At 36.5% G+C, this 25,418-nt stretch overlaps 2 protein-coding genes across 5 annotated transcripts in view; one reads left to right on the plus strand and one right to left on the minus strand.

The window, feature by feature from the left end:
• The window catches only part of LOC106074803 (lachesin-like), a 100,193-nt gene extending 88,287 nt beyond the window's left edge, over positions 1-11,906 (plus strand). For all 3 annotated transcript variants that reach the window (XM_056013527.1, XM_056013520.1, XM_056013531.1), the window contains exons 6-12: positions 2,371-2,575; positions 3,493-3,654; positions 5,317-5,442; positions 7,734-7,790; positions 8,881-9,001; positions 9,175-9,338; positions 9,960-11,906. In XM_056013527.1, coding sequence (XP_055869502.1) covers positions 2,371-2,575; positions 3,493-3,654; positions 5,317-5,442; positions 7,734-7,790; positions 8,881-9,001; positions 9,175-9,338; positions 9,960-9,970 — 846 coding nt within the window. In that variant the 3' untranslated portion in view covers positions 9,971-11,906. The remainder of the gene's footprint in view (positions 1-2,370; positions 2,576-3,492; positions 3,655-5,316; positions 5,443-7,733; positions 7,791-8,880; positions 9,002-9,174; positions 9,339-9,959) is intronic.
• Positions 8,840-23,904, minus strand: LOC106065644 (sorbitol dehydrogenase-like). 2 transcript variants are annotated; one of them, XM_056013543.1, is made up of 10 exons: positions 23,791-23,904; positions 22,857-22,890; positions 21,555-21,719; positions 20,640-20,799; positions 19,601-19,719; positions 16,971-17,036; positions 15,438-15,616; positions 13,704-13,825; positions 12,214-12,375; positions 8,840-8,980 (listed from the first exon to the last, which is right to left on the minus strand). In XM_056013543.1, the coding sequence occupies exons 1-9, from the start codon at positions 23,842-23,844 to the stop codon at positions 12,216-12,218; spliced, it is 1,059 nt and encodes a 352-aa protein (XP_055869518.1). In that variant the 5' UTR covers positions 23,845-23,904; the 3' UTR covers positions 8,840-8,980; positions 12,214-12,215. The 2 variants fall into 2 exon arrangements, with proteins under 2 accessions (XP_055869518.1, XP_055869516.1); XM_056013541.1 differs by lacking the exon at positions 8,840-8,980 and having other exon boundaries at positions 10,651-12,375.
• Positions 23,905-25,418: the final 1,514 nt, after the last annotated feature.

The raw sequence follows: 25,418 nt of genomic DNA on the forward strand, positions 1-25,418 counted from the left end.
CACGGGCTTTTGGGACTTGTCCCAGCACTCAAACCACTTTTCCATTTCTGTTTTTTTGAATTATAGCCATCCGAATACTGCTAACTCAGGCCACTTCCTTTGCGTCATTTGAGAGATTATTCTTAAAGCTCAAGTTCATCTAAAACTATCTCAGGAGCACAATGACGCAAGAAAGGCTTAGCTTTAATGTCAGAGGAGTCCCAAATACTAGACATTATCGATGTTACGATGTAGATCAGTGGTTCCCAAACTTTTTTGTCTCGTAGACCCCTTGCCATGTTTTCTGGTTTTCGGTAGACCCCCTGTTTAACTTGTATTGCAATTTTTGCAGATTCATAAACTCATTTTTAAAACTAATTTCTAACTGTATTGAGTCGAAGAGTGAAAAAGTAATTTACAGCTACATCAAAAGTTACAGAAATCTATCTTTTTTGACTGATAAAATTTAAACCAAAAAAATAAATAAATATGTATTGCTGGAATCACCAAACACACTAGAAATGTTGTTGTTTTTTTTTTGCATGTTCATCATTTGTTACGGTTATTATGTTTCATATAGACATTTTTTGTTCTATGAAGTAGTCCTTCAAACATTAAATATTAATTAATTAATCAATTTGCCTTAAATATAATTTTAAAAGTTTTCGAAAAGAGCAGTTTCTAGAGTGATTTTTCACATCTGGGTCAAATATTGGGCCGCGGAGCTGTTTTCACTTACATAAGAAGGGTCAAAGATGAGTTACTGGTGCCTAAATCAGTAAGCTTTGGCAGGAGGGACTCATTAGCCTTGGCTTGCAGCCCACCAAGCCAAAGGAAAACTGAATTCAATAATCTGCTGCTTTGCAGCTATACACAAACATGGTTTCGTGGGTCAGCCCTGGGGATAAATATGGAGCAGAAGACCATTAGGCAGTTTGCAGCTTTAATGCTCATCCCACCAATGTGCCCTTGAATTGTAGTGTTGCTTAAAGAAAATTTTTGCATAATAACAGATTTACGTTTATGTAAAACAGTTTTTAAAACTACTTCAATGGCTGGTAAAATCAATGCTTTATCTATAGTGAATGCCATATTTGGCTATAGGTAAAGAGATCTTATAAGACACTCACAAATCACCATCTTTTCTATATGATGTTGAAGAAAGATTGTGTGGGTTTATTCTGAACTTTATTTTTGAGTTTTTGAAATTTTTTATGACCTTTATTTTTTTACGAAGGTAGCATCGTCTCAAATAATCCTGCAGTGTAATTGGTTTCATATGGTCATAAAAAGGCATTATTTAACCAAGGAAATAAATAATCTATGATGTAAAATCTAGATTTCTTTTTGTTAAACATTAGTTACATGTAGACAAAAGTAACTATTTACATAAGTATTGAAATTAAATACAACAATTTTACATTTCAATAGCAGGACAAATATTTATAACTAAATTACACATATTTATACTTGCTTGAAATAGTTACATTAACGGAGTGTGAAAATTATAACTTTCTTTAATTGAAATCCACCACCGTAGACCCCCATGGACATCTCATAGACCCCCAATTTACGTTTTCACTTTCATGGACCCCCTGGAGGTCTTCGTAGACCCCTGGGGGTCTATATAGACCACTTTGGGAATCACTGATGTAGATGATGCACAGAAAGCACGACGAGAAGCGATATGAATTGAGATTTGTCACTTGTGCATTATTTCACCAATAAACAACGGTATTATTCATTAAAAGAGTCTTAATGATTATTTTTTGGAAATGTTACTGATAGGCCTATACTGTACCAATTTGAATATAGGCTTTTATATTTATTAAGTACATTATCTCACGACATGATTTCAAATGTCAAAATGCAAGGGGGCCCCCAAAAAGGGCAATGCACCCGGGCCCCAAAATCCCTAACTACGCCCCTATTTATAAATCTTTTTTCTCTTTCATGTCATAGTCTTTAAAAAAAAAAAGAAATTTCATTCATAATAAGAAAAATGGCATCGTGCCTCCTATTTAATCCTCTGCACTAGAAAGGTTTCCTTGTAAAGTCTTAAAACACAAATACCATAGTAGCGTCGTTGCTAGGGTTTTTTTTCTTCTTGAACTGACACAGAGGCTAGCTTATTTGTTTATCACAGGAATGATTGTCTCTTGATCAGAATCTCTAAAGTGGGAAAAAAGTTTGTTTTTTTTAATTATCCCCATTCCCTCTCTTTTGAACTCATGGGGTTATGGGAGTATCGAAATGGGGTAAAAGAAGATCCCAAACCTGCAAAATACCAGACGGTTATGCCCCTGATTATGTTTGATTTCACATCACAAGAGCACACCAATGCACACATTCATCCAAAAAGGTTTATTTTCTGGGCGTCTTCTTTTCAAGGTCTTGTGGAAGTCCATCAAGGATGACATTATCAGTGTCAGGTCCAAAGTGTATATCGGGGATCAAAGGTTCAGGATCGTACATGACCTAGCCCCACAGTGGAGCCTGGAGATACAGAAACTCAAGGAATCTGACTTTGGCACTTACATTTGCATGGTGAACTCTGACCCTGTGTTGACCAGATCTGTAAACCTCAGAAATGCAGGTAACTACAACTATTGATCAACAAAACTAAGCCAATTTTGAGGTGAAGTAATAACATTTAAAAAAAAGGTTTGGTTTATATTGTCATTAGAAAATTCACATGGAAAATTGACTATGTCAAAATGTCAAAACTAATAACTCTAGTGTTCAAGGTTGGTTACACTTTATTTTAATAGAAAAATCAAGCAAAATATTTAAAAAAAAATACTTTAAAAAACAAAACAAAGCTCATTAAATGGAAAGAACAGCAAAAATCACTGTCATATTTCTATATACTGCAAAGTTTGACTCCCTTTTCTAAATAAAACAAAATGAATGAATTACCACTATCATGTTTAGTCGATGACTAGAAATAATAGTACAAAATCTTAACTGAGAGAAAAACTTCGCCCAGACGGAGTGATTTAATTTAAGCTTGGTAAAAAATATAAAAAAGAGAGAAGTTGACGCATATGGAAATGATAGCTCATTCAAGTGGTCACTTTCTTATGGTGACACAAAACTTATCAAGTATCGCCTTGAATTTAGTGTATTCTTCACCACCCACGTGACATTCAGAAAAGAACGTTCACACTTCCTCAGTTCTCCCACTTTCTCACAAGTCTGGCATTTTGTATGTATTGCGTAGTGAAACGTAGGCTTATTGTTTCGTGAGGATTTATGGTTTCATTTTTGAACTGTTCTAGAACTGGTTTTAAACTTGATCTTTTTAGAGCATCCCAGCACTACTCAGAATGCAAACAACACGGTCAACCTATCTAATGTTACAGTTCTGCTTCCTTGTTTGATGAGCTTATTACCTCAGATCAATTACACTCTGATAACGTAATTCCGAGTAGCATTTTTTTTCTTTGGATTCGCCTTCAGCGATATTGTTAACTGGTAGCTCTTGCCTCAAACGTTATTTACTATTCACAGCACCACCACAGTCCAGCCCCCAACTGCTTCTAGACAGCCATTTTAAGAAGCGAATCACCGCGGACGCTGGACAGACCGTGACCTTGACCTGCAACTTCCAGTCATCGCCGCCAGCAAATATCACGTGGTATAGAAGGAGATCAGGATCGTCTGCTAGAGAAAGTAAGCCATGTTTTGATAGATTGTCTTAATTATCAATCTCCAAACATTTGATATTTAAACAAAAGCTGAGGTAAGGGGAACCATTTCTACGTCCAAGGGGCAAACCCAACTGAAGTCTGCTATTCCAGAACTCAACTTCACGTTCTTTAACCCAACTGAAGTCTGCTATTCCAGAACTCAACTTCACGTTATTTAACCCAACTGAAGTCTGCTATTCCAGAACTCAACTTCACGTTCTTTAACCCAACTGAAGTCTGCTATTCCAGAACTCAACTTCACGTTCTTTAACCCAACTGAAGTCTGCTATTCCAGAACTCAACTTCACGTTCTTTAACCCAACTGAAGTCTGCTATTCCAGAACTCAACTTCACGTTCTTTAACCCAACTGAAGTCTGCTATTCCAGAACTCAACTTCACGTTCTTTAACCCAACTGAAGTCTGCTATTCCAGAACTCAACTTCACGTTCTTTAACCCAACTGAAATCTGCTATTCCAGAACTCAACTTCACGTTGTTTAACCCAACTGAAATCTGCTATTCCAGAACTCAACTTCACATTCTTTAACCCAACTGAAGTCTGCTATTCCAGAACTCAACTTCACGTTCTTTAACCCAACTGAAATCTGCTATTCCAGAACTCAACTTCACGTTCTTTAACCCAACTGAAGTCTGCTATTCCAGAACTCAACTTCACGTTCTTTAACCCAACTGAAGTCTGCTATTCCAGAACTCAACTTCACGTTGTTTAACCCAACTGAAATCTGCTATTCCAGAACTCAACTTCACGTTGTTTAACCCAACTGAAGTCTGCTATTCCAGAACTCAACTTCACGTTGATTAACCCAACTGAAGTCTGCTATTACATAACTCAACTTCACGTTGTTTAACCCAACTGAAGTCTGCTATTACATAACTCAACTTCACGTTGATTAACCCAACTGAAGTCTGCTATTACATAACTCAACTTCACGTTGTTTAACCCAACTGAAGTCTGCTATTACATAACTCAACTTCACGTTGTTTAACCCAACTGAAGTCTGCTATTACATAACTCAACTTCACGTTGATTAACCCAACTGAAGTCTGCTATTACATAACTCAACTTCACGTTCTTTAACCCAACTGAAGTCTGCTATTCCAGAACTCAACTTCACGTTGATTAACCCAACTGAAGTCTGCTATTACATAACTCAACTTCACGTTCTTTAACCCAACTGAAGTCTGCTATTCCAGAACTCAACTTCACGTTCTTTAACCCAACTGAAGTCTGCTATTCCAGAACTCAACTTCACGTTCTTTAACCCAACTGAAGTCTGCTATTACATAACTCAACTTCACGTTCTTTAACCCAACTGAAATCTGCTATTCCAGAACTCAACTTCACGTTGATTAACCCAACTGAAGTCTGCTATTCCAGAACTCAACTTCACGTTCTTTAACCCAACTGAAGTCTGCTATTCCAGAACTCAACTTCACGTTCTTTAACCCAACTGAAGTCTGCTATTCCAGAACTCAACTTCACTTTGTTTAACCAGCTTTTCTTTGAACGACCTCTCCTCATGCTCCTTTCACTGTACCTTGAAGGATGACTTTTGATAGTGAGTCATGCTAGAAAATCTACATGCTAAATAAATCTAAATTGCGCTCTACCTTCTATCTTTAGAGATTGGTGAGGGCAACATCCTCAAGTTGGACTCAGTGTCTGTAGAACAATCTGGAGACTACATTTGCATTGGGGAAAATGGAAATAAACCTTCAGCCAAAGGAAAGACTAAATTGATCGTTGTAGGTGAGTTCTAAATTATGTAATGATTTCTTGGATGAGTACCACACTCGAAGATGTGTAGTTTGTGTGTGTGTGTGTGTAGTGTGTGTGTGTGTGTAGTTTGTGTGTGTGTGTGTGTGTGTGTGTGTGATTTTAAAGCAATACTTTATTTCCTACATTAAACATCTTATTACCCCAATCACCAAGCACAACCAACTCACTGTATACCTGTATACCTGCAACGCGAAAGAAATGTATACTATATTTCAGTGGCACATACTGCAAAGAATCAACGGTTCAATTGCAAAAAAAAATCTGGACAGAAGCAGAAGGTTGTTTGTAACTACTATATCTATAACCATATTATGGCATGTGGTACTGAGTGGCAAAAATCACCTGGATACCTATCAAGAGGGCTAGAGCCGAGACCAATTGTTATAGAAGGCCTGAATACTGACATGCAACGTCACAACCTGTGTTCAGTTTAGAGAAGCAGCTCGTTGCCACGTCACAGGTCTGTGCGACGGAGCAACGAGCTATTGGTCTAAACTGCCCACAGGTTGTGACGAATTGTCTGGCTAGAGCTCGAATACCGTCGGAAACCTCCCAGATACTCCCTTCCCTCGCAGGTCCACAAAAGAGATTGTATGCTCAAGCAAGAAAGATGTATATTACAAGAGAAATTTTGTAAAGTATGAGTCAGTGATGTTTCTTATTAATGAATTAGTTTATAATGATCTCCAAGATGGTGAACAGAGAAGGGTTAAGTATACTGCAGAACTTCTGCATTCAGATTGATGAGATTGATTTCTTCTGTACTGGTCTTTCTCTTCAAGAATCGCGGTAGAAAAAAAGAGTGATCAGAAAATGTGTGTGTCTATGAATATGCGTGTTGTGTGCTGTAGTTTGTTTTTTATTTTAAAAGCCGCTGGCAAAATTGGACAATTTAGGGAACCTATCAATTTAGTTCCTTGGTCTGGACACAAAAATGTGAAGGTATTGAAGAAATGAGCTTACTGTTGAAGTACGTCCGAAAAAAGAGGATGGGACAGCTAATTACTAGATGCCAGCCAAGGGGCACAACTGAAACAAGAAAACGAGGTGGTTGGGTCTTTTTTGACAGGTAACCAATAGAAACTGTCGTAAATGTGGAAGCAGACGTGAATTATAATATGGGGAAACTTAGAGTGATGGAATATCCTGGTTGTAAACTGCTATTTGTAAACTCCAACCAGGGGGTAATCATTAACCTGAATTTATAAATAAAACCTGTTATAAAAAATTTGGTACAATACGCAGAATATTTTTTACAACAAAAATATTTAGATCTACTGCTTTCTTAAAAAGAAAATTAACAGAAGACATTATTAGAACAGAGGTGACAATGTGGAAACAAAAATAAACTGCTTATAAATGAGTTATCCTTCTTGTAATTTTAAATGACGGACTTCGGTTATCTTTCCTGGATGTTTGCTTGATCATGAAATCTGTGATGACATCAGCGCGTTCAGAAACAAGTTTAAAGAGACAAGGGAGATAACATCGAGGCTATGTTTGTGTGTGTGTGTGTGAGAGAGAGAGAGAGAGAGAGAGAGAATGGCAGAACTGCCTTGAGCTCTTTAATAAAGTGCTCCATATTGACACCGTTTACATAATCTTGGATGATTTCGTCTTGAAATAAAAGTTTTTATAGTGGTTCAAATGTTGACATTATTTTCCCTTGTCCCTCTAATGCGCTGAGAAATGTTTGGACAGCCTATTCTCTTGTCAATTTGAAGGCATAGCTCTACTGGAGACATTTTATTGAGAACAGAGCACACGCTTGCATATTAGCATACCTTTAGATCAAGGGTGCTAAAAACGTGTGTCTTGCAGCGGAACTAGGCTACAGGACTGCATCTCAATCATTCAGATCAATCATGGCCAACATGTTTGAACACTGTGCATTTTATTAATAATGTCCAGCCTTGTACACTAGCTTGTCCAGCCTTGTTCCACCAGTGGGCCAAAATTTTGACACACGGGCCACTGGAACTGATTCTCTGAGGATTCATTATGCACTGATGGCAGACCCACCAGGTGTCATGTGACGATCACTTGACTAAACCAAAAAAAATATTAGTCTGTTTATTTGACTTTATCGATTGCTTTTACAGTCAGGATTTGAGTCAGTATTAGTGTAATTAAGTCAATGTTAACACAGAGAATCAGTATTAAAACTCAGAAGATCTGTATCTAGTCATTAGTTATTAATAGAAATACAAGTAAAACTGAAACTGATTGGATGAAATAAACATTTGCGTCTTATTTTCCAGCTCCACCGACTCCAGCTGCAGTGCTAGAGACAACAACATTCATACCAAATGAGCCAAGTAGGTGGAAGTTCATTTTGAACAAATCATAGAGGTCATAGATTCTCAAACTTTTATTCCAAGTGTACTTCTAAGTAACCCTTCTCATTTTCACCAACCCATGCAGAGTAGTTTTTCCTTCATATTAATAATATTCGCTGATATTAGTGTGTAGCATCTCAATTGTGTCACTGGAGAGAGGGAGGTAACTCATGTTGGGAACTACTGATCGAAGTTTGATTTCTTACTTAGATCCTCCCTTGCCTTGCAGCACTGCAGGCTATCTCTATAGACATCAGTCACCAGCAATGTCTGCAGCCTCTTGCCTGAACATTAAATAGGAATGTATTTTATCTATATACATGTATACTTATCTTATCTTATATAATATAGACGTTACTTTAAAAAAGATGATGATTAAGTCCTACGCGTCATGCATCTAGTCATGCATGTTAACCACTGACTTAAATTCTGCCAAGTCACTGGTTTTCCTGGCTGGCTCAGGCAACCAATTTCATGCTCTAATAGCACTAGGGAAGAAGGAGCGTTTGTATAAATTTGTCCTAGCATACGGAACAAGGAATAAGCCTTTATCTTTGTGTCTTTCTGGGTATTTTATTAGGTTTTGTTTTTGTATTTGAAGATTATGGTTCAGTGTTTTATGTATAATTGCTACTTTACTTTTGAGTCTTCTGTCCTGAAGGCTTTCTAAATTTAGTGATTTTACTAAAGGTGTTACTCTAGTCAAATGTGAATATTCGTTAAATACTCCATAAAGGTGCAGCTTCATGATACGAGGACGACCCTGTTTGCATTTTTGTCATTTTGACCTCAATCTTAATGTTAAAGATCTGTTCTGTCGGAGAACAATGTCCCGCAAACCTAATGCGACGCTTATATGACTTCTACATTTTTACGTTCATAGTTCTAAGCGAAAAGAAAATTTTGCTTTGAAAAGTGTTATTTACTAATCTCCCTTCCATGTTATTTATGCTCATGAGGACATAGACTCATAGAGGAATGAATACATATGTCATACATTATGAATGACATGTTTTACTAATGTCATTATAATAAACAAAAACGTCAACAAACTTCATTCTTGTATCAGCTTCACCGCTACTGTATGCTCAGAAGAGGACCGGAGTGACCCTCAACACTCACGCCAAACTAAAGTGTCTAGCTGTGGGACTGCCCAGGCCAGAGATAGTCTGGAAGAAAAGTGGAAAGTTGTAAGTAAATCCATTCTGATTTAAACATATTGAAAGTGCAAGGAAAAAAATATATTGTGTTTTTTTTTCAAATCACCAATCTACTATTATAAATACAAACTAACAAAGATATGCTGCTATTCGTAGCAATTTATTTTGACCTTTGTTATATTTATATATATATATTTCACCAGGATAATTAATAATTTTAAATACAAGATTGAGAATAGTGAGGAGGCCCGCCACGCCCGCCACTCGGAACTCACAATAAGACAAGCTATCTCCCATGACCTTGGAGACTATGAATGTGAAGCCTTCAACCAGATAGGTCTTACGTCATTGAAGCTGGAACTTTATGGTGCGTAAGGTGCTGGGGTTACAATAAAAATGCATTGCTTTCATCCATGTATTTGTTGGGTATTTTCTGGGTTTGCATTGTGTGGGTATTTCAGGATTCGTGTTGTTGGTCATTTCTGAATTAGTATTTCATCGGTACTTCTGAGACAGTATGTCATGACTATTTCTGGGATCGTCTTTGTTGGGTATTTCTGGGTTTGTATTTGTATAAGAGCCATTTTCGAGAATCGCGTCCACCCGCCCTTTGTCCTGGTTCTACTCCGAATATGTGCCTTTAGTACAACACCTTATCAAACGACTTCTGAGTGTTGATGCTCCTTCCTTGTATTTAGACATGAATATCCAATAATGAATTTTACTAGCAAAAACTTGGAAGCTATTTCCTAACCCAGACACTACTAAGTTGTAGCCTACTCATGTATCAAGCACCCAAATCGAGTTTACTTAAGTACTTACTCAGCCTGTATGTTTGTATTCAGGCGCTGATGTTTGGTTTGATAGACAAACAGTTTGTTTGTAAAGTCAGGTGCATGAATTTCTTGTATAGTATTTGGTTATCAGAGTTTGTATATTATAAACAAAATAGACAGCTTTTTTATGTTGTTTATTTTGTACTCTGCAGCATTAGTCTAGAATCAGCAGCAACTTGAAGGCATGGATTGTCTTTGAAATGTGTTTTAACGTGTATGACTGAAGGCATTCGCCGGCATCCACATCCACATCCTCCATCCTCCTACATGCTGTGACCTACACGAGACTCTTCACTCACAATCAACATTCTGCTAAAGAACTGTCAATCCATCTAAAAATCTTTGTGAAACTTTCCGTCTGTTGAAGACCAGCTGTTACTGAACACATTTGTTCAATTCTGTTGTGACTTATTGGCCCATATTCTACATCTAAAGCCCTATATTTACATAGTCATCTATATATGTTAGTCAAAACTTTTTTAAAAATATGTTATATTGTTAATTATTGTTCAATGTTTAAATATTGTTAATGTAGCTTAGTCTTTATCTGTTTCCGAAAGAAAGATTAACTAATAATTACTCCATTTATTTGTTTACTTTTTGAATATTGTACTTTTGTATTAATCGAGGTTTTTTTTTTAAATAATTCACATGTCAACGTGACCATGCTGTTTTATGTATATTGTTTGATCTGTCATTATAATGGATGAACATGTCTCTTGCTAGAAAGTGAAACAAATTCTTTAATCGGGATGTATATGATGTATCGTTTTAGGGAGGCTTGATGCGAGGGTTTTTTAAAGTTTAGAGTTATAGAAGATACAGTTCATGTCCACTATGTGCGCATTTGAAAGCTACACACTGAAACTCTCTTATGAAGAACAAGTAAAATTTAAAATTGGTAAAGACAAACATCTTTATGAGCTAAGTTTGAGGTTTGATATGATTACCAAAAAAAAGCATTAAATATAATTCTGATACATACATAATGATAGCATTAAGTAAAATAGTTAAATGAGAGAAAATGCTGAATGAAATGGGACAAAATAATGGACAGGCCTGACCAGAGCACAAACCTGAGACACTCTGCTCCCCCTGGTAACTATGTACAAGTTGAACATACCACAGGACAGTTCAGAGGTCGCAGTCCTGCACTTCTGCTTTTAAGAGTTCAACAATATGGTTGGTTGTGTGGTCTATTGGCCTTGTTAGGGTAGTTGCTAGATGGATTTGGAGGAGTCACAGGGCCTGAGTTTAGAACTACTCATTATTTTACCATATTTAATTTACAATTTTCTCTCCTTAAAATTATTATACCTAATGCTGCCACTGTTTAATGTAACATGTTTGCATCATTCATTGTTTTAGCACATAGCTGTTCATTCGTAATTACAAAATTGAGCAGTGAGGATTTGTATTTAAAAAAAAAGCTTTTGAGGTTAATAGTATGACTGTTGATCTTTGCTAACAGTTTATTAGAAAGTTGAATTTTTTTTTTCTTATTTTAATTTGTTCCATTGACGTAGCTGGACACGTTTTGGAGTTTTTGAAAATCCGGACCACAACTTCCTGTGAATCACAATGTCCGTCTACCACCAAGTGGACTTAACCTACTTCTTTTCTAACATCAAATGGCACAGAAATCTTGTTTCAAAATGAACTAAAGCCTTTGAGTTCTTTTTTAATAAAAGGGAAAAGCTGACGATTAATACAACAACAAAACTTATTTCTTATTGACTGTCTACTTTAATTGTTAAATTTTCAACTCAATAAGACGAAGTAATAATAGGACGAGGTAGAAATACAAATAAGGTGAATTATAAATAAGATGAAATAGAAATAAGATGAAGTAGAAATAAGATGCAATAGAATAAGATTAAGTAGAGAGAACAATGTAGGTCTATTTGGTGTTTGTTTTTTAAGTTCAACCTCATTGTCAGAAAAATAAAAAAGCTACAACTAAAATAATAACATATTTTATTTGTGAATGAAAATTTCTTTTACATAGAGAAATTTCTTGAATATGTAACCGTGTAAATACACAATTTAAAACGTTGGTATCAATGATTTTTTTTAATAAATAATGTTTCTTTGATTCAGTTATGATAGTTTGTTTCATGTGTGAATGTTCTTAAAGAAAGTGATAAGAATAAAACCATTTAGAAAATTCGGTTCACTTGAAGGGAATAATCTTGTCAAGATTTCCAGTTAAAAAAAAGGACATAAAAAAAAACATTTTTAGCGAATTACTTTGAACTTATGAATTACTGGCATTCCTTCAAAAAATGTTTAATACATAGGCTTGCTAAGCATGTAGACGTGTTGAACTGGTAGCTAATGTTAACTAGAGATTTAAACACTGATAATTCAGCCTTGTTGCATTCAATGATTATCTTATATTCCTACTGTTAATCTGTCGCCTTGTTGCAGTCAATGATAATCTTGGCGCCTTCTCTGTTCAACGCAGCATTAAAAGCCGCCACTGCCTCGTTCAGTGAGTAGCGGTGAGTGATCAGCCGTTTCACATTTATCTTCCCAGAAGAAATGGCTTCAATCGCAGTATCGTAGCTGTAAAATACAAATGTCAGAAATACACTCTTCATTCTTTTTTGTTTTTTAAAGAACTCGCACTTCCTGATCATCGTGACCCAATAACTTAAACAGCTGAAGAATGGGTCATTAAAGTGTATCTCTAGTATGTACCTTCTGTATATCATTTGCATAATTTTCCCTCTCATAAGGGTTATAGGTCATGTTGATAGCGTAAGGGGGAGTACCTTTAATATTGAAAGATTGCATGAAATTATGAATATAATCAACATGATAATTATCAGTAAAGAAGACAGACTGACAGTGATCGGCAAACTCTGCACTCCAAAGAGTACAATGTAAGTAATACAAAATTGAATTGAAGTTAAATAATAGAAAAGGTATCCTTAAAAACTACATAACACTCCACTAATATGAAAAAAGGTTTAGCATTCCTCTGCTAGTAAGTCAGACTTGTAAGTAGTGTTTCATTTTTGTCACGATTCCAAGTTGTCTTCAATAAGCCGATTTCCTTATTAATTTTTGATAAAGTTCATGCTTGAAATTGATTGTTCGTATAATATTGTAGACCCATATAACAGAACAACAAACGCTAGTTGCTTCAATCGATCAGATTAGCCAACTCAACTTCGGTGCGCAGCATTTCGACGGAGAAAATGATAAACATGTTTGCTAGAGACTTTTACTAGGCCTACTATTATTGCATTTCTAAGATAATGATAAACATGTTTGCTAGAGACTTTTCCTAGGCCTACTAATATTACATTTCTAATAATGTGCCGCTTTGCAATCCAACGATTTCGCTCCATCACGTGTTCATTGGGAAGCATGTGGTCATAGATTTATTAGGTTGAATTACAAATTCTATAGATTTAAAAATGCAATTCATGGCCGGTCAACTCTTTGATCCACCCCCCAAATACGCCCATGGACTAAATTGAAAAATTTGTGTTTTCTTTTTTAAATTTAAACAACGCTTATGTTAAAATAAAACTCACAAAAAGGTAGACAAAAAATTGTCTCGGTCTCACTACACATTAGCATAACATTTTGGTAGTGAAAAAGAAAAGAAAGCGTTGGGTGTGAATTTCTCTTTAACTTGTACTAAACACTATTGGATGAGAAGAAGTGATCGAAAAATCGACTGTGAAAATCAAAACATGCAAGAAACATTCAGTGGCTTGAAGCGTTGTAAAAATCATGTTGAAGTTGTTTTTGTTTTGTTTTTTCAATACAAAGTTTTTGTACACATATTACATAGCTAGCTATTTCTAAGTTAATTTAAAGTTGGCAAGGCTAAGTGACATGTATCTCATTTAGAACATCTCCTTATTTGCATGACGTACTTGTTAGAGAAGCGTACCATGCCCAAAATGTCCAACTGCTTGAGGATAGCGCTGACCAGTGGTACTTCCACTGTATCTTTTCCCAATCCAACTAGGACCACCTTACCAGTAGGCCGTGTGCACTGGCGACAAGAAAACAAAACAAAATTATTTGATCCTTTAAAAATTTTACACATTCTAAACTAAGTTGACCTCGTTTCAGAAGAAAGAACCAAACTGAAACTAGTGCATAGTTCACAGCGAGTCTCAAGACAACCAGAAAAAGTGAAGGCCTAGCCCTCGGCACTAAAGTCAAACACATGCACTCCTCGGTCATGGCGACATTCTTGTATGCTTGCGAATTTTAGTCGCTAACTTCAAAAAATAGAGAATAGGAAATCCGAAACAGAATCTCAATGGCAGTGACCTGCTTACCACTGTAAAAAACAAAACAAACTAAAACTAAAACTATATGACCATATGACGAGGTGCTGGGACTGAAGAAGAGACAAAGAAAGCGATGGGAAGACAACATCAAAGAATGGAGACCTCGCATTGAAAGAGATTCTAGTCATGGCTAAAGACAGAAGAATGAAGAGAGATCATCGACAGATCATGTGTGGTGCCCTGACGGTTCAGGGTAAAGGTGAAAATAACATCAAGATATATTTTTACATTGCATAAAAAGTTAAATTATGACACAAAGCAATATTTATTTTAAATTAATTTCACCAAACTGGCAGTGATTTATAAATGCAAGAATAACGGTGGCAGAAAAACAATCATTGCAAATGGTTATATTCAAAACTGACAATAGAGAATGCTTTTGTGTTTCTTTGCATAAATTAAATAATAACAAGGTTACAAAGACAGTTTGTGTGGAAACACAAACTCAAAATCGGCGCCCGAAGTGGTCCACCCAGGCAGGTAAAAAGGCAGGTTTCAATGTTTTCAGAAAGAACATCAGAATGAAATGCTATCAAAGACAAATGACAAGAAGAGAATGGAGAAAGAAGGTTGACAGATCTTGTGTGGTGCCCCAGCGGTCCAGCAGACCAAAGGATAGTTGAAAGTGAATGTGAAGTTAGATGCGAACCTGGCCTAACTGATGTCTTATAATGAATATCTAATTGATCTAATTGTTTTGTAAATGGTCAATCTCTTATTCAAATCCTCAAGTAAAAAACATTTTCGTAAAAAAAAAAAAGAACATAGGCCTACTTAACTTAGCAATGCAAATGTAAAAAAAAAAAAAAATCATTTGCATAAATAAGTTCAAAATATGGCAAATAGTCATTTCCTCTACTAAAGATCCTTCCGTGTTGGTTACTATTAATAATGAATATTTGTAAAAGTTGTGTATATAATTTTTAAAAAACTGTTTGCATAAGTGATTTAAAAAATTAGATCTTTCGCTTTCAGAAAAGAAAAAGGTAGCCGATGCATCAGAACTTTGAATGATCCAAAATATTATGATGTCGGATTTTCAATATCTTTTCTAGTTTTGAAGTTAGCTACTAAACGGGACGGACGGACATTGCACACAAAACTTTTAGCGTCTTTTCCCCTTTCGGGGCCGCTAATTATAAATAATATTGTAAATTATTATTCTGACATATTCTAGAATTATAGACTACGTTTTTGCTCTAAATTATGAATACTCTAATTGAACTCATTATACGAGAATGAGTACACGATACAAATGTAGTTAAATTACGTATACACAGGGAATAGAATTTGACAAATAATAATTACGTAGATGGCTGTGCTGACGGCGTTCTGTTGGCCACTACACTCGATGGCTACATGCACTTCTTGGCCGAGAGCTTCTATCACCCTCTGTGACGTCACTTTTGGGTCCTCTTCCATTCCCACGAGGACCGTCTCATCAGCACCTATAGTTTTGATGAAGTCTAGCCTGGACTGAACCACATCTATGAATTGAAAAAGCATGGATGTTGGTATTAAGAATTGATTTTCTGAGTACTATAGTCTGACTTGGGAGAACAGTAATGTAACATTAACATCTGACATCTAACATTAACATCTGACATCTAACATTAACATCTGACATCTAACATTAACATCTGACATCTAACTTTAACATCTGACATCTAACTTTAACATCTGACATCTAACTTTAACATCTGACATCTAACTTTAACATCTGACATCTAACATTCTGTGGAAGAAATCACGAGTACACACTTTTTACAAAGACAGAGTGAGTTGATAGAAGCTTTGTAAAAAAGTTTACTTCCTTTTGGAGCTCTAGATTCTTCACTTTGGCATGACTAGTCGAGATTGTGTTTGAGTTAATGATTCTCGTTTGTGTTTGAGTTAATGATTCTCGTTTGTGTTTGAGTTAATGATTCTCGTTTATGTTTGAGTTAATGATTCTTGTTTGTGTTTGAGTTAATGATTCTTGTTTGTGTTTGAGTTAATGATTCTCGTTTGTGTTTGAATTAATGATTCTCGTTTGTGTTTGAGTTAATGATTCTCGTTTATGTTTGAGTTAATGATTCTTGTTTGTGTTTGAGTTAATGATTCTTGTTTGTGTTTGAGTTAATGATTCTCGTTTATGTTTGAGTTAATGATTCTTGTTTGTGTTTGAGTTAATGATTTTCGACTATTGTTTGAGTTAATGATTCTCGTTTGTGTTTGAGTTAATGATTCTTGTTTGTGTTTGAGTTAATGATTCTTGTTTGTGTTTGAGTTAATGATTCTTGTTTGTGTTTGAGTTAATGATTCTTGTTTGTGTTTGAGTTAATGATTCTTGTTTGTGTTTGAGTTAATGATTCTCGTTTATGTTTGAGTTAATGATTCTCGTTTGTGTTTGAGTTAATGATTCTTGTTTGTGTTTGAGTTAATGATTCTTGTTTGTGTTTGAGTTAATGATTCTTGTTTGTGTTAGAGTTAATGATTCTTGTTTGTGTTTGAGTTAATGATTCTTGTTTGTGTTAGAGTTAATGATTCTCGTTTGTGTTTGAGTTAATGATTCTTGTTTGTGTTAGAGTTAATGATTCTCGTTTGTGTTTGAGTTAATGATTCTCGTTTGTGTTAGAGTTAATGATTCTTGTTAGTGTTAGAGTTAATGATTCTTGTTAGTGTTAGAGTGAATGATTCTTGTTAGTGTTAGAGTTAATGATTCTTGTTAGTGTTAGAGTTAATGATTCTTGTTAGTGTTAGAGTTAATGATTCTTGTTAGTGTTAGAGTTAATGATTCTCGTTGACTCTATCGCTAAGTCATTCATTACGAACACATCAAGAAACGTATCCCAGCCTTACCTGAGACACAGACTTTAGAAGCACCACGAGCTTTGGCGACCAACACAGCCATCAACCCCATCGGACCTGAACAAAATGTGAGATTTGTTTTTTTTAAGCTTTTTTTATATAACATTTTTTTAAGTAGATAAAGAAAATGTAAAGAGTTGAGATGGGCTGCCTGAATCAGCCAATAAATCCAACGACTAAACAGAGTTTAAGTCATTGATTAACATGCATGACTAGATTGACACATGAAATGGGTGAGGCGTAATTATCTTCTTTTTATTAAGTAACGTCTGTAATATAATAAGATAAGATAAGCGCTGACATAACTCCAGTGGGCTAAATTTCATTGCGTTGTGGACGAATGTATACCACTATTAAGGTGGAATTATTACAGTTTTATTAAACTTCACGTGTCTATCCGTTCTGTCTGTATATTCTTTCCGTCTGTCCAGCCTCGTTTAATTAAAAAAATAGTGTAACAATTAGGACAACCAACTCCATTGATCACTATTAAGGTAAACTAAGGGAGGGGGGAACTGTGCAATAACCCATAAATAAATGAGAGTGTTCTTTAAATTGTACTTTTCAAATTCTTATCGAGTCTCTTCAACCGTCAAATCTTATTGTATTTGTGTCGGCCAGAGAAAAAAACAAATGAAGAAATCTATTTATTTTTTTGGTATTTTTAAGCTCGGAAAACTCTGATTGTTTTTTTAAAGTTTATAAGAGCTCTGTCTGTCTGTCTGATAAAATGTTTCTACATGTTATTTTTCCCACAAGCATTCTCGGATTAAGTTGAAACTTTGCAAAATTATTTATTTGCATAGACAAGACATGAATCAATAAACAAAATTAACCAATTAGTCAATTAATTACTGAAAATTAATTATTTTATTTGATAGAAACAAAGGAAGGACTTCAAAATTCCAGGATACGGTTCGATTTCGTAATAGGCCAACCGTTAAGACTAAACGCTATTGAATGCAAAATACTTGAATAAAACAATTTTAAAAAATACATATTTATGTGTATAAATATTATAAAATAAATAAACGCTCTGCGACCGTTTGGAAAAGGAATTAGATTGAAGTGGTTTACACTGTTTTTTTTTATTGTATGCGATGTAGGCATCATGTAGGCATCATGTAGGCATCATGTAGGCATCATGTAGGCATCATGTATGCATCATGTAGGCATCATGTAGGCATCATGTAGCATCATGTAGGCATCATGTAGGCATCATGTAGCATCATGAAGGCATCATGTAGGCATCATGTAGCATCATGTAGGCATCATGTAGGCATCATGTAGGCATCATGTATGCATCATGTAGGCATCATGTAGCATCATGTAGGCATCATGTTGGCATCATGTAGGCATCATGTAGGCATCATGTAGGCATCATGTAGGCATCATGTAGGCATCATATTGGCATCATGTAGGCATCATGTAGGCATCATGTAGGCATCATGTAGGCATCATGTAGGCATCATATTGGCATCATGTAGGCATCATGTAGGCATCATGTAGGCATCATGTTGGCATCATATTGGCATCATGTAGGCATCATGTAGGCATCATATTGGCATCATGTAGGCATCATGTAGGCATCATGTAGGCATCATATTGGCATCATGTAGGCATCATGTAGGCATCATGTAGGCATCATATTGGCATCATGTAGGCATCATGTAGGCATCATGTAGGCATCATATTGGCATCATGTAGCATCATATTGGCATCATGTAGGCATCATGTAGGCATCATGTAGGCATCATGTAGGCATCATGTAGGCATCATATTGGCATCATGTAGCATCATATTGGCATCATGTAGGCATCATGTAGGCATCATGTAGGCATCATGTAGGCATCATATTGGCATCATGTAGGCATCATGTAGGCATCATATTGGCATCATGTAGCATCATGTAGGCATCATGTAGCATCATGTAGGCATCATGTAGGCATCATGTTGGCATCATGTGGCATCATGTAGGCATCATGTAGGCATCATGTAGGCATCATATTGGCATCATGTAGCATCATGTTGGCATCATGTAGCATCATGTAGGCATCATGTAGGCCTATGCAATTTATTCTCCTCCTTGACTGTGGCATTTTACGTCTCGAGAGACGATCTTTTCCCTTTGCAACTTCTTGTGTGACTAAAGAGGCCAATCCTTGATACACAGCTGCGATCGCAGGTTGGGCATATGTGATCACCAGGCGCCGTTGCATTTTCACCTTTCTTTTTGCTTCTTTTCCCCTCCTTATAGTGCATTAAAACACAAAAGCATGCTTTTAAAAATATATGTTTGAATGTATTTTATATAAACTTCATTTCTTGGTTTGTTTTTAATTTTAATTCAGAGAGCCTCACTAATTACATAGTATCAACCATAGACTTATATAGTCTAAGTCAGAATATGAGAATATGAAAATAATAAGAAACTGAGTCCAAAAAAAGATGAACTAGTCAATAATACCCTGACAGCGCCCCACAAGTTTCCTAAAGGGTTTAGTCTTTTTTTTTCTTTCTTGCTCGTTTTGACCAAAATGGTGGTAACATGTAGGTCAAAGTTTGCACGCTTTTGATTGCACTATTACTTAATGAACGAAGACTATTTTTAAAATGCTAACCAGCTCCTGCCACGAAGACGTAATTGCCAATGGTAATCTCCCCTCTCTCACATGCGTGTAATGCAACGGCCAGAGGCTGGACTAGAGCGCCTTCATCAAAACTGACATCGTCTGGGAGTCTAGGAGTGAAGAAAAAAAAAGTAAAGTTTGAAATTGTTACTGTAAAAAAGTGAAGGATATAAATTTATAAATCCACACTATGTTTTGAGCCTTACTGTATTTTATGTTCGGGAAACTGACCCTGGATGACACGAGTCATATGATATTGTGGACAACAGGCTATTAGAATATCTGAAAAGCGTGGGATAAAAATAAGAGATTTCTGTGCGAGAAAGTCTGTGGTTTGCTGTATGAAGGTTTTCTCGTTCACTGTATGCAATGTACCGAAGTTTTATGTTCATAGTTCAATGTACCGAAGTTTTATATTCTCAGATATTTTACTGGAACAGAACAAGATATTTTATTTTGTTTATTGATTGTGCATGAGGCTGTGTCTGACAGCAAAGTACCTCAACCAACGTAGTTTTGATTCGTATCGACAAGTTACTAGACAGGTGTTTGCAAGTTTACAGCGATCAAACCCCTGGATACGCCTGGACAAAAGACCTAGAGCAGTGATATTTAGGCGCTTGGTGACAAATGCTAAAAGACAAACAAAATACCCTGTAACCACTTCTATTAAATAACGTTTTGATTTGGTTGTTGATCATTTTGTTGAATCGCACTAACCAAACAAAACACACGACCAACTCATACCACATTAAACATATACACCGAACGAGCCCTGCAAACCACACGAGCCACGCTATTACACGAGTCACTTAAACCCACACAAAAACGAGCCCTACATATCACACGAGCCCCACAAACCGCATGAACCACACATACCCCATAATTCAACCAGCTATTCTATGACTTAATCAAAGCTGGTTTTTCAAACCCTTTTTGAAAACATTTAACATAAACATTGCCACTGCAGCTAAAGAAAAGATTTCCTAGCACCTCGCCCTCCTGTCTAATGGAGCAACTCTAAACTCACCTGTGGACAAAACTGGCAGGATGACAGAAATATCTACAAAGACATCCATTGGTTGGTGGCGTAGACAAATACTTGAGATCAACACAGACGTTGTAGTGACCTGCTTTACACAGGCTGCACTTACCACAAGGATTTAATGGCTCGACTGCAACACGATCTCCTGGAGAACAAAGGCTAAACATCAACTTAGGCGTCTTCCGAGACTATCAGGAAACGAGAAAATATTTTTTTTTCTTAATCTTTCGTTTAAAATTGTATGCTAACACTTTTGTTTTAAGTTTGGATATCAGCCAGCTCGCTTGACCGGTGTTATTCTGAAAATCTGTTCGGGTTCTGAGAGATATTGGTTGAACACTGAATGTTTCCTGAGCCACATATCTACTTTTAAAGCACTAGTGGGTTGCCCTCCATGGTTCCTCTCTCTACTTTTAAAGCACTAGTGGGTTGACCTCCATGGTTCCTCTCTCTATTTTTAAAGCACTACTGGGTTTCCCTCCATGGTTCCTCTCTCTTCTTTTAAAGCTCTAGTGGGTTGCCCTCCATGGTTCCTCTCTCTACTTTTAAAGCACTAGTGGGTTGCCCTCCCGTCATGGTCCCTCTCTCTACTTTGCTGGTTTCATGTAAAGGAATATTATTAAACATTGGGCACCAACCCAGCTTCATGTACTGTCGGGTGTATATCATAAATGATTGTCCCAACGCCTAAGAGAAATCATATTTAGTACTTCCTCCGAAGACTCATGAAGCCCTAGCACCGTAAGGCAGTGGAGATGTGTGATCAAAGTACAACCTCTTAAAGACGAATTTACCAAACTAGGCAGACGACTTCCTCAGTATTTAATAAATGGACACTTATCAATGTCATTGACACCGCTGGATATAATTGTTGAGGATTTTTGCCGTGAGGCCACGTACCTACTTTGAATCTTGTCACACCCGGTCCTAACTTGCTAACTACAGCGCTGGGTTCGTGTCCCATGATCTTTGGATTTGTAACCACTTGTTTTCCGATCCGACCATGTTGCCAGTAACTGATGTCTGAACCACAAATACCAACTGAACGGACGCTCAACTGAACCTCTGTGAGAGAAAAAAAAAGACTTTTTGAAGTGGAACACATTTAACATTTAGTGTGTGTGGGGGGGGGGGGGGGAGAGGGGGGAATTACTAAGACGTGTACTTTTAAAGTAAAGATGTAGCTTCAGGACGATTTCTCTCCCTTCATCTAGAATCTAGATCTTTAATCAAGTGTCAAATTAACTCGGGCTTTGAGCGATTGCCAAAAGAAAGGCTATTAAATAAATAAGAAAATAAATAAATAATTCACTCGATACAAGAACAGATGGGTTGTTGTTGGTCTATTACGTTATTGATCCTGACTTTCTTCTGACATGACAAAGCTCTAAACATTTTTAATCATAGCAAGATCGTTATTATTTTTGTTATTATTATTATTATGCCATTAAATATTTCATCTCATGATAGTTTTGAAAGCCTTCTGATGGGCGAATGTCTTTAGATTGTGAGCCCTATGTCGTCAGTCAACTACTACTAATAGAGTACAACAGTGGGGCATTTTGATGGGGAAAAAGTGTAGCTCATTCTTGGGCATTTTGATGGGGAAAAAAAGTGTAGCTCATTCTTGGGCATTTTGATGGGGAAAAAAGTGTAGCTCATTCTTGGGCATTTTGATGGGGAAAAAAAGTGTAGCTCATTCTTGGGCATTTTGATGGGGAAAAAATTGTAGCTCATTCTTGGGCATTTTGATGGGGAAAAAAAGTGTAGCTCATTCTTGGGCATTTTGATGAGGAAAAAAGTGTAGCTCATTCTTGGGCATTTTGATGGGGAAAAAAAGTGTAGCTCATTCTTGGGCATTTTGATGGGGAAAAAATTGTAGCTCATTCTTGGGCATTTTGATGGGGAAAAAAGTGTAGCTAATTCTTGGGCATTTTGATGGGGAAAAAGTGTAGCTCATTCTTGGGCATTTTGATGGGGACAAAGTGTAGCTCATTCTATCTTAGTCTCAATGTATCCAAGCCTGGTTCTGAACACAAGGCCTGTTACAAGCGGATTAATATGAAAATGACATAAAGAATAATTATTAGCTTCAATTTATAATTTCCCCTCCCCACAGGCCAAAAAAAAAAGGGGGCAAAATACAAACAAAAAAAAAACTTATTATTACAAGTAAAAGTTGAAAATGTTTGTACTACCAACCTCCTTCTCGAGGCTCCGGTATTGGCGTCTCAACCTGTAATAATCAGTTATTGTATGAGACATCAGTTCTGTTAAGTGACTTGGTGCACACATGAATTCAAAACACATACTAGAAATAAGAGGCCATTTTCCAAAGGCTGTGGTTGTTTGCGGCTCAACTAAAATGGCTTAGACGGAGTCTGCTACAAAGATCAGATCTCAAACAAAGAAATCCTATGCCGAACCGGGACTCGACCACTTAATGAGGTTGTGACCGAGTGACGCATTAGATTTGCGGAACATGTCCTCCGACAGAATGGATCACGCATACCAAGAGGCAAATACGAAAAAGTGCAAACAGGAACGTCCTCGTATAACTGCGCCACACCTTCATGGAGGACCTCAGAGCAGTGGACACCAGGTGGAAAGAGGCTTCAGACATTGACAGTGACAGATTTCTATGAAGACAGCTTGCCGCCCAATGCGCCGAACGGCCGGGGGTGGGGGGTAGTCTAGGTCTAAGTGAGTTATAAATTTTATTAAAACAACATGGTGTACATAGTTTTACTCAGTGGGTGCCCGCCCAATGTGGTTTGGTCGACCACGACAAAGCCGACATTTTAGCAAAAAACCGCGGTCCTAACGGCGTGAGATATGGAGGCAGATGAGTAGACCAGACCGAAACTATGCGTGGTGGCATCTAATCGAATTACTTCTAAAGAGGCACCATTGCCTGGAATGTTAATTAGCCTAGATATGTTCTAATATACAAGCCTATATATTATTCATACAATGTGTTTGTTTATATGTTAATAAACAGCCTCAACATTCATATACTAATACATAACCATGCCTGCTTTGAATACATTATCACATAGAATGTTTAATCTTAACACAGTAAATATTGTGGCTTATATTTATTTGAAACAGAACGAGCTACATATTCTCTTCTCACCAAACGTAGATCCTTTTGTTGGAACAATGTCAGTGCTAAGTTTGTGTCTGTCATTGTCCACTAGTGTTGGAGAGGAGTTGATCAAATAGAGAGAGAGAGAGAGAGAGCTTGTTTACACATGCCGTGTTTTATAACATGGACAGGGTGTGCCTTATCTTCACTACACGCATGTTTGTGTCTCTATTCGGGATCATGATACTTATACATTTTGTTGACATTGTTTTTTGGCAGTTATATCTTTCTCTTGAAGCTAGTTGACCTGACTAGTATGTTTGGAATCATCGTTTCTGGCATAAAATTTACTACGTCTTAGGCTAACCGCCTGCAGGGGGATGGCGGCGGTCTGGATTCGAACCCGGGAATGTCGACAGGAAAGTCCGGAGAGCGCTCCACGCGACTATATAGCTAATTACTTAGCCTTAAAAGTTAGCTCATATTGCTTAGTCTTGAAAGTTAATTTATATTGCTGATTACTTACTATTGACTGCTATCATCTTATAGGACTCTCCAGTAAGCCTCTAATTACACATATTTCTACCTTTATAGTAGTTTCTAGAGACCATGCAATCATGTACAATCTTGATCAGAAATGGGAGATGAATTTCGTTAGCTAGTTTGCTGATAGTATCTATGATAGTATATATGAAAGTATATATGAAAGTATCTATGAAAGTATCTATGATAGTATCTATGACAGTATCTATGATAGTATCTATGAAAGTATCTATGATAGTATCTATGAAAGTATATATGAAAGTATCTATGAAAGTATCTATGATAGTATCTATGAAAGTATCTATGATAGTATCTATGAAAGTATCTATGATAGTATCTATGAAAGTATCTATGAAAGTATCTATGAAAGTATCTATGATAGTATCTTTGATAGTATCTATGATAGTATCTATGAAAGTATCTATGATAGTATCTATGACTGGCGGTTGCAGTAGGAGTAGTAATCGTACATAAAAAGAGAAAAAAAAATGTTAGTATCTCTCGGTGACATCCAGAAGTAATAGCTCTGCCTCGTGTCTGCCTTGTCAAAATGTGCAGATCTTCTTGCAATGATGGAAGCTTATGAATTAAAAAAGAAAAAAAAAGAATTTCTAGCCCTTTTATTCCGAAACCATGGAATTGGGGAGGGGAGGCTGGCCTGTCAGCTCCTAGTCATTTTGTGTCCTTGTCACCTTAGAGTTTTCACATTAACTGAAACTGTCGGAGTGAAACTTTGTTTTTAACACTCCTTCTATGATAGATCGATCAATCAAGAGGAGATGAGAACTTCGTGTAGGGCTGATAAGTGGGTATACAGTTCAAAGACTTACAAATTGTTTATGAAAACTAATAACTCCTGTTTCTTACATGGCTGACAGTGGACACCTTCATTCTAATGGTACCTGGTGTGCTGTTCAATTAGACACACAATGTAGACCAAATTAACATTTGATAGACAAGTACAGTAGCTGTAAGAACCTCGTGTGCCCATCCTAAATTCAGCATTTAAAAACATCGTTAGGTTTAATGCTTGTCGGTCTTCGAATAATCTCCTTACAAAATTAGTTACACTACTTAGCTTAAAATATGTTTCTGCTAGTCCAGTAGCGTAGGATTTAGTAATTTAATGTCCA

The sequence above is a fragment of the Biomphalaria glabrata genome, chromosome 1, assembly GCF_947242115.1.
Source record: "Biomphalaria glabrata chromosome 1, xgBioGlab47.1, whole genome shotgun sequence".
In the NCBI taxonomy this organism is placed as follows: domain Eukaryota; kingdom Metazoa; phylum Mollusca; class Gastropoda; family Planorbidae; genus Biomphalaria; species Biomphalaria glabrata.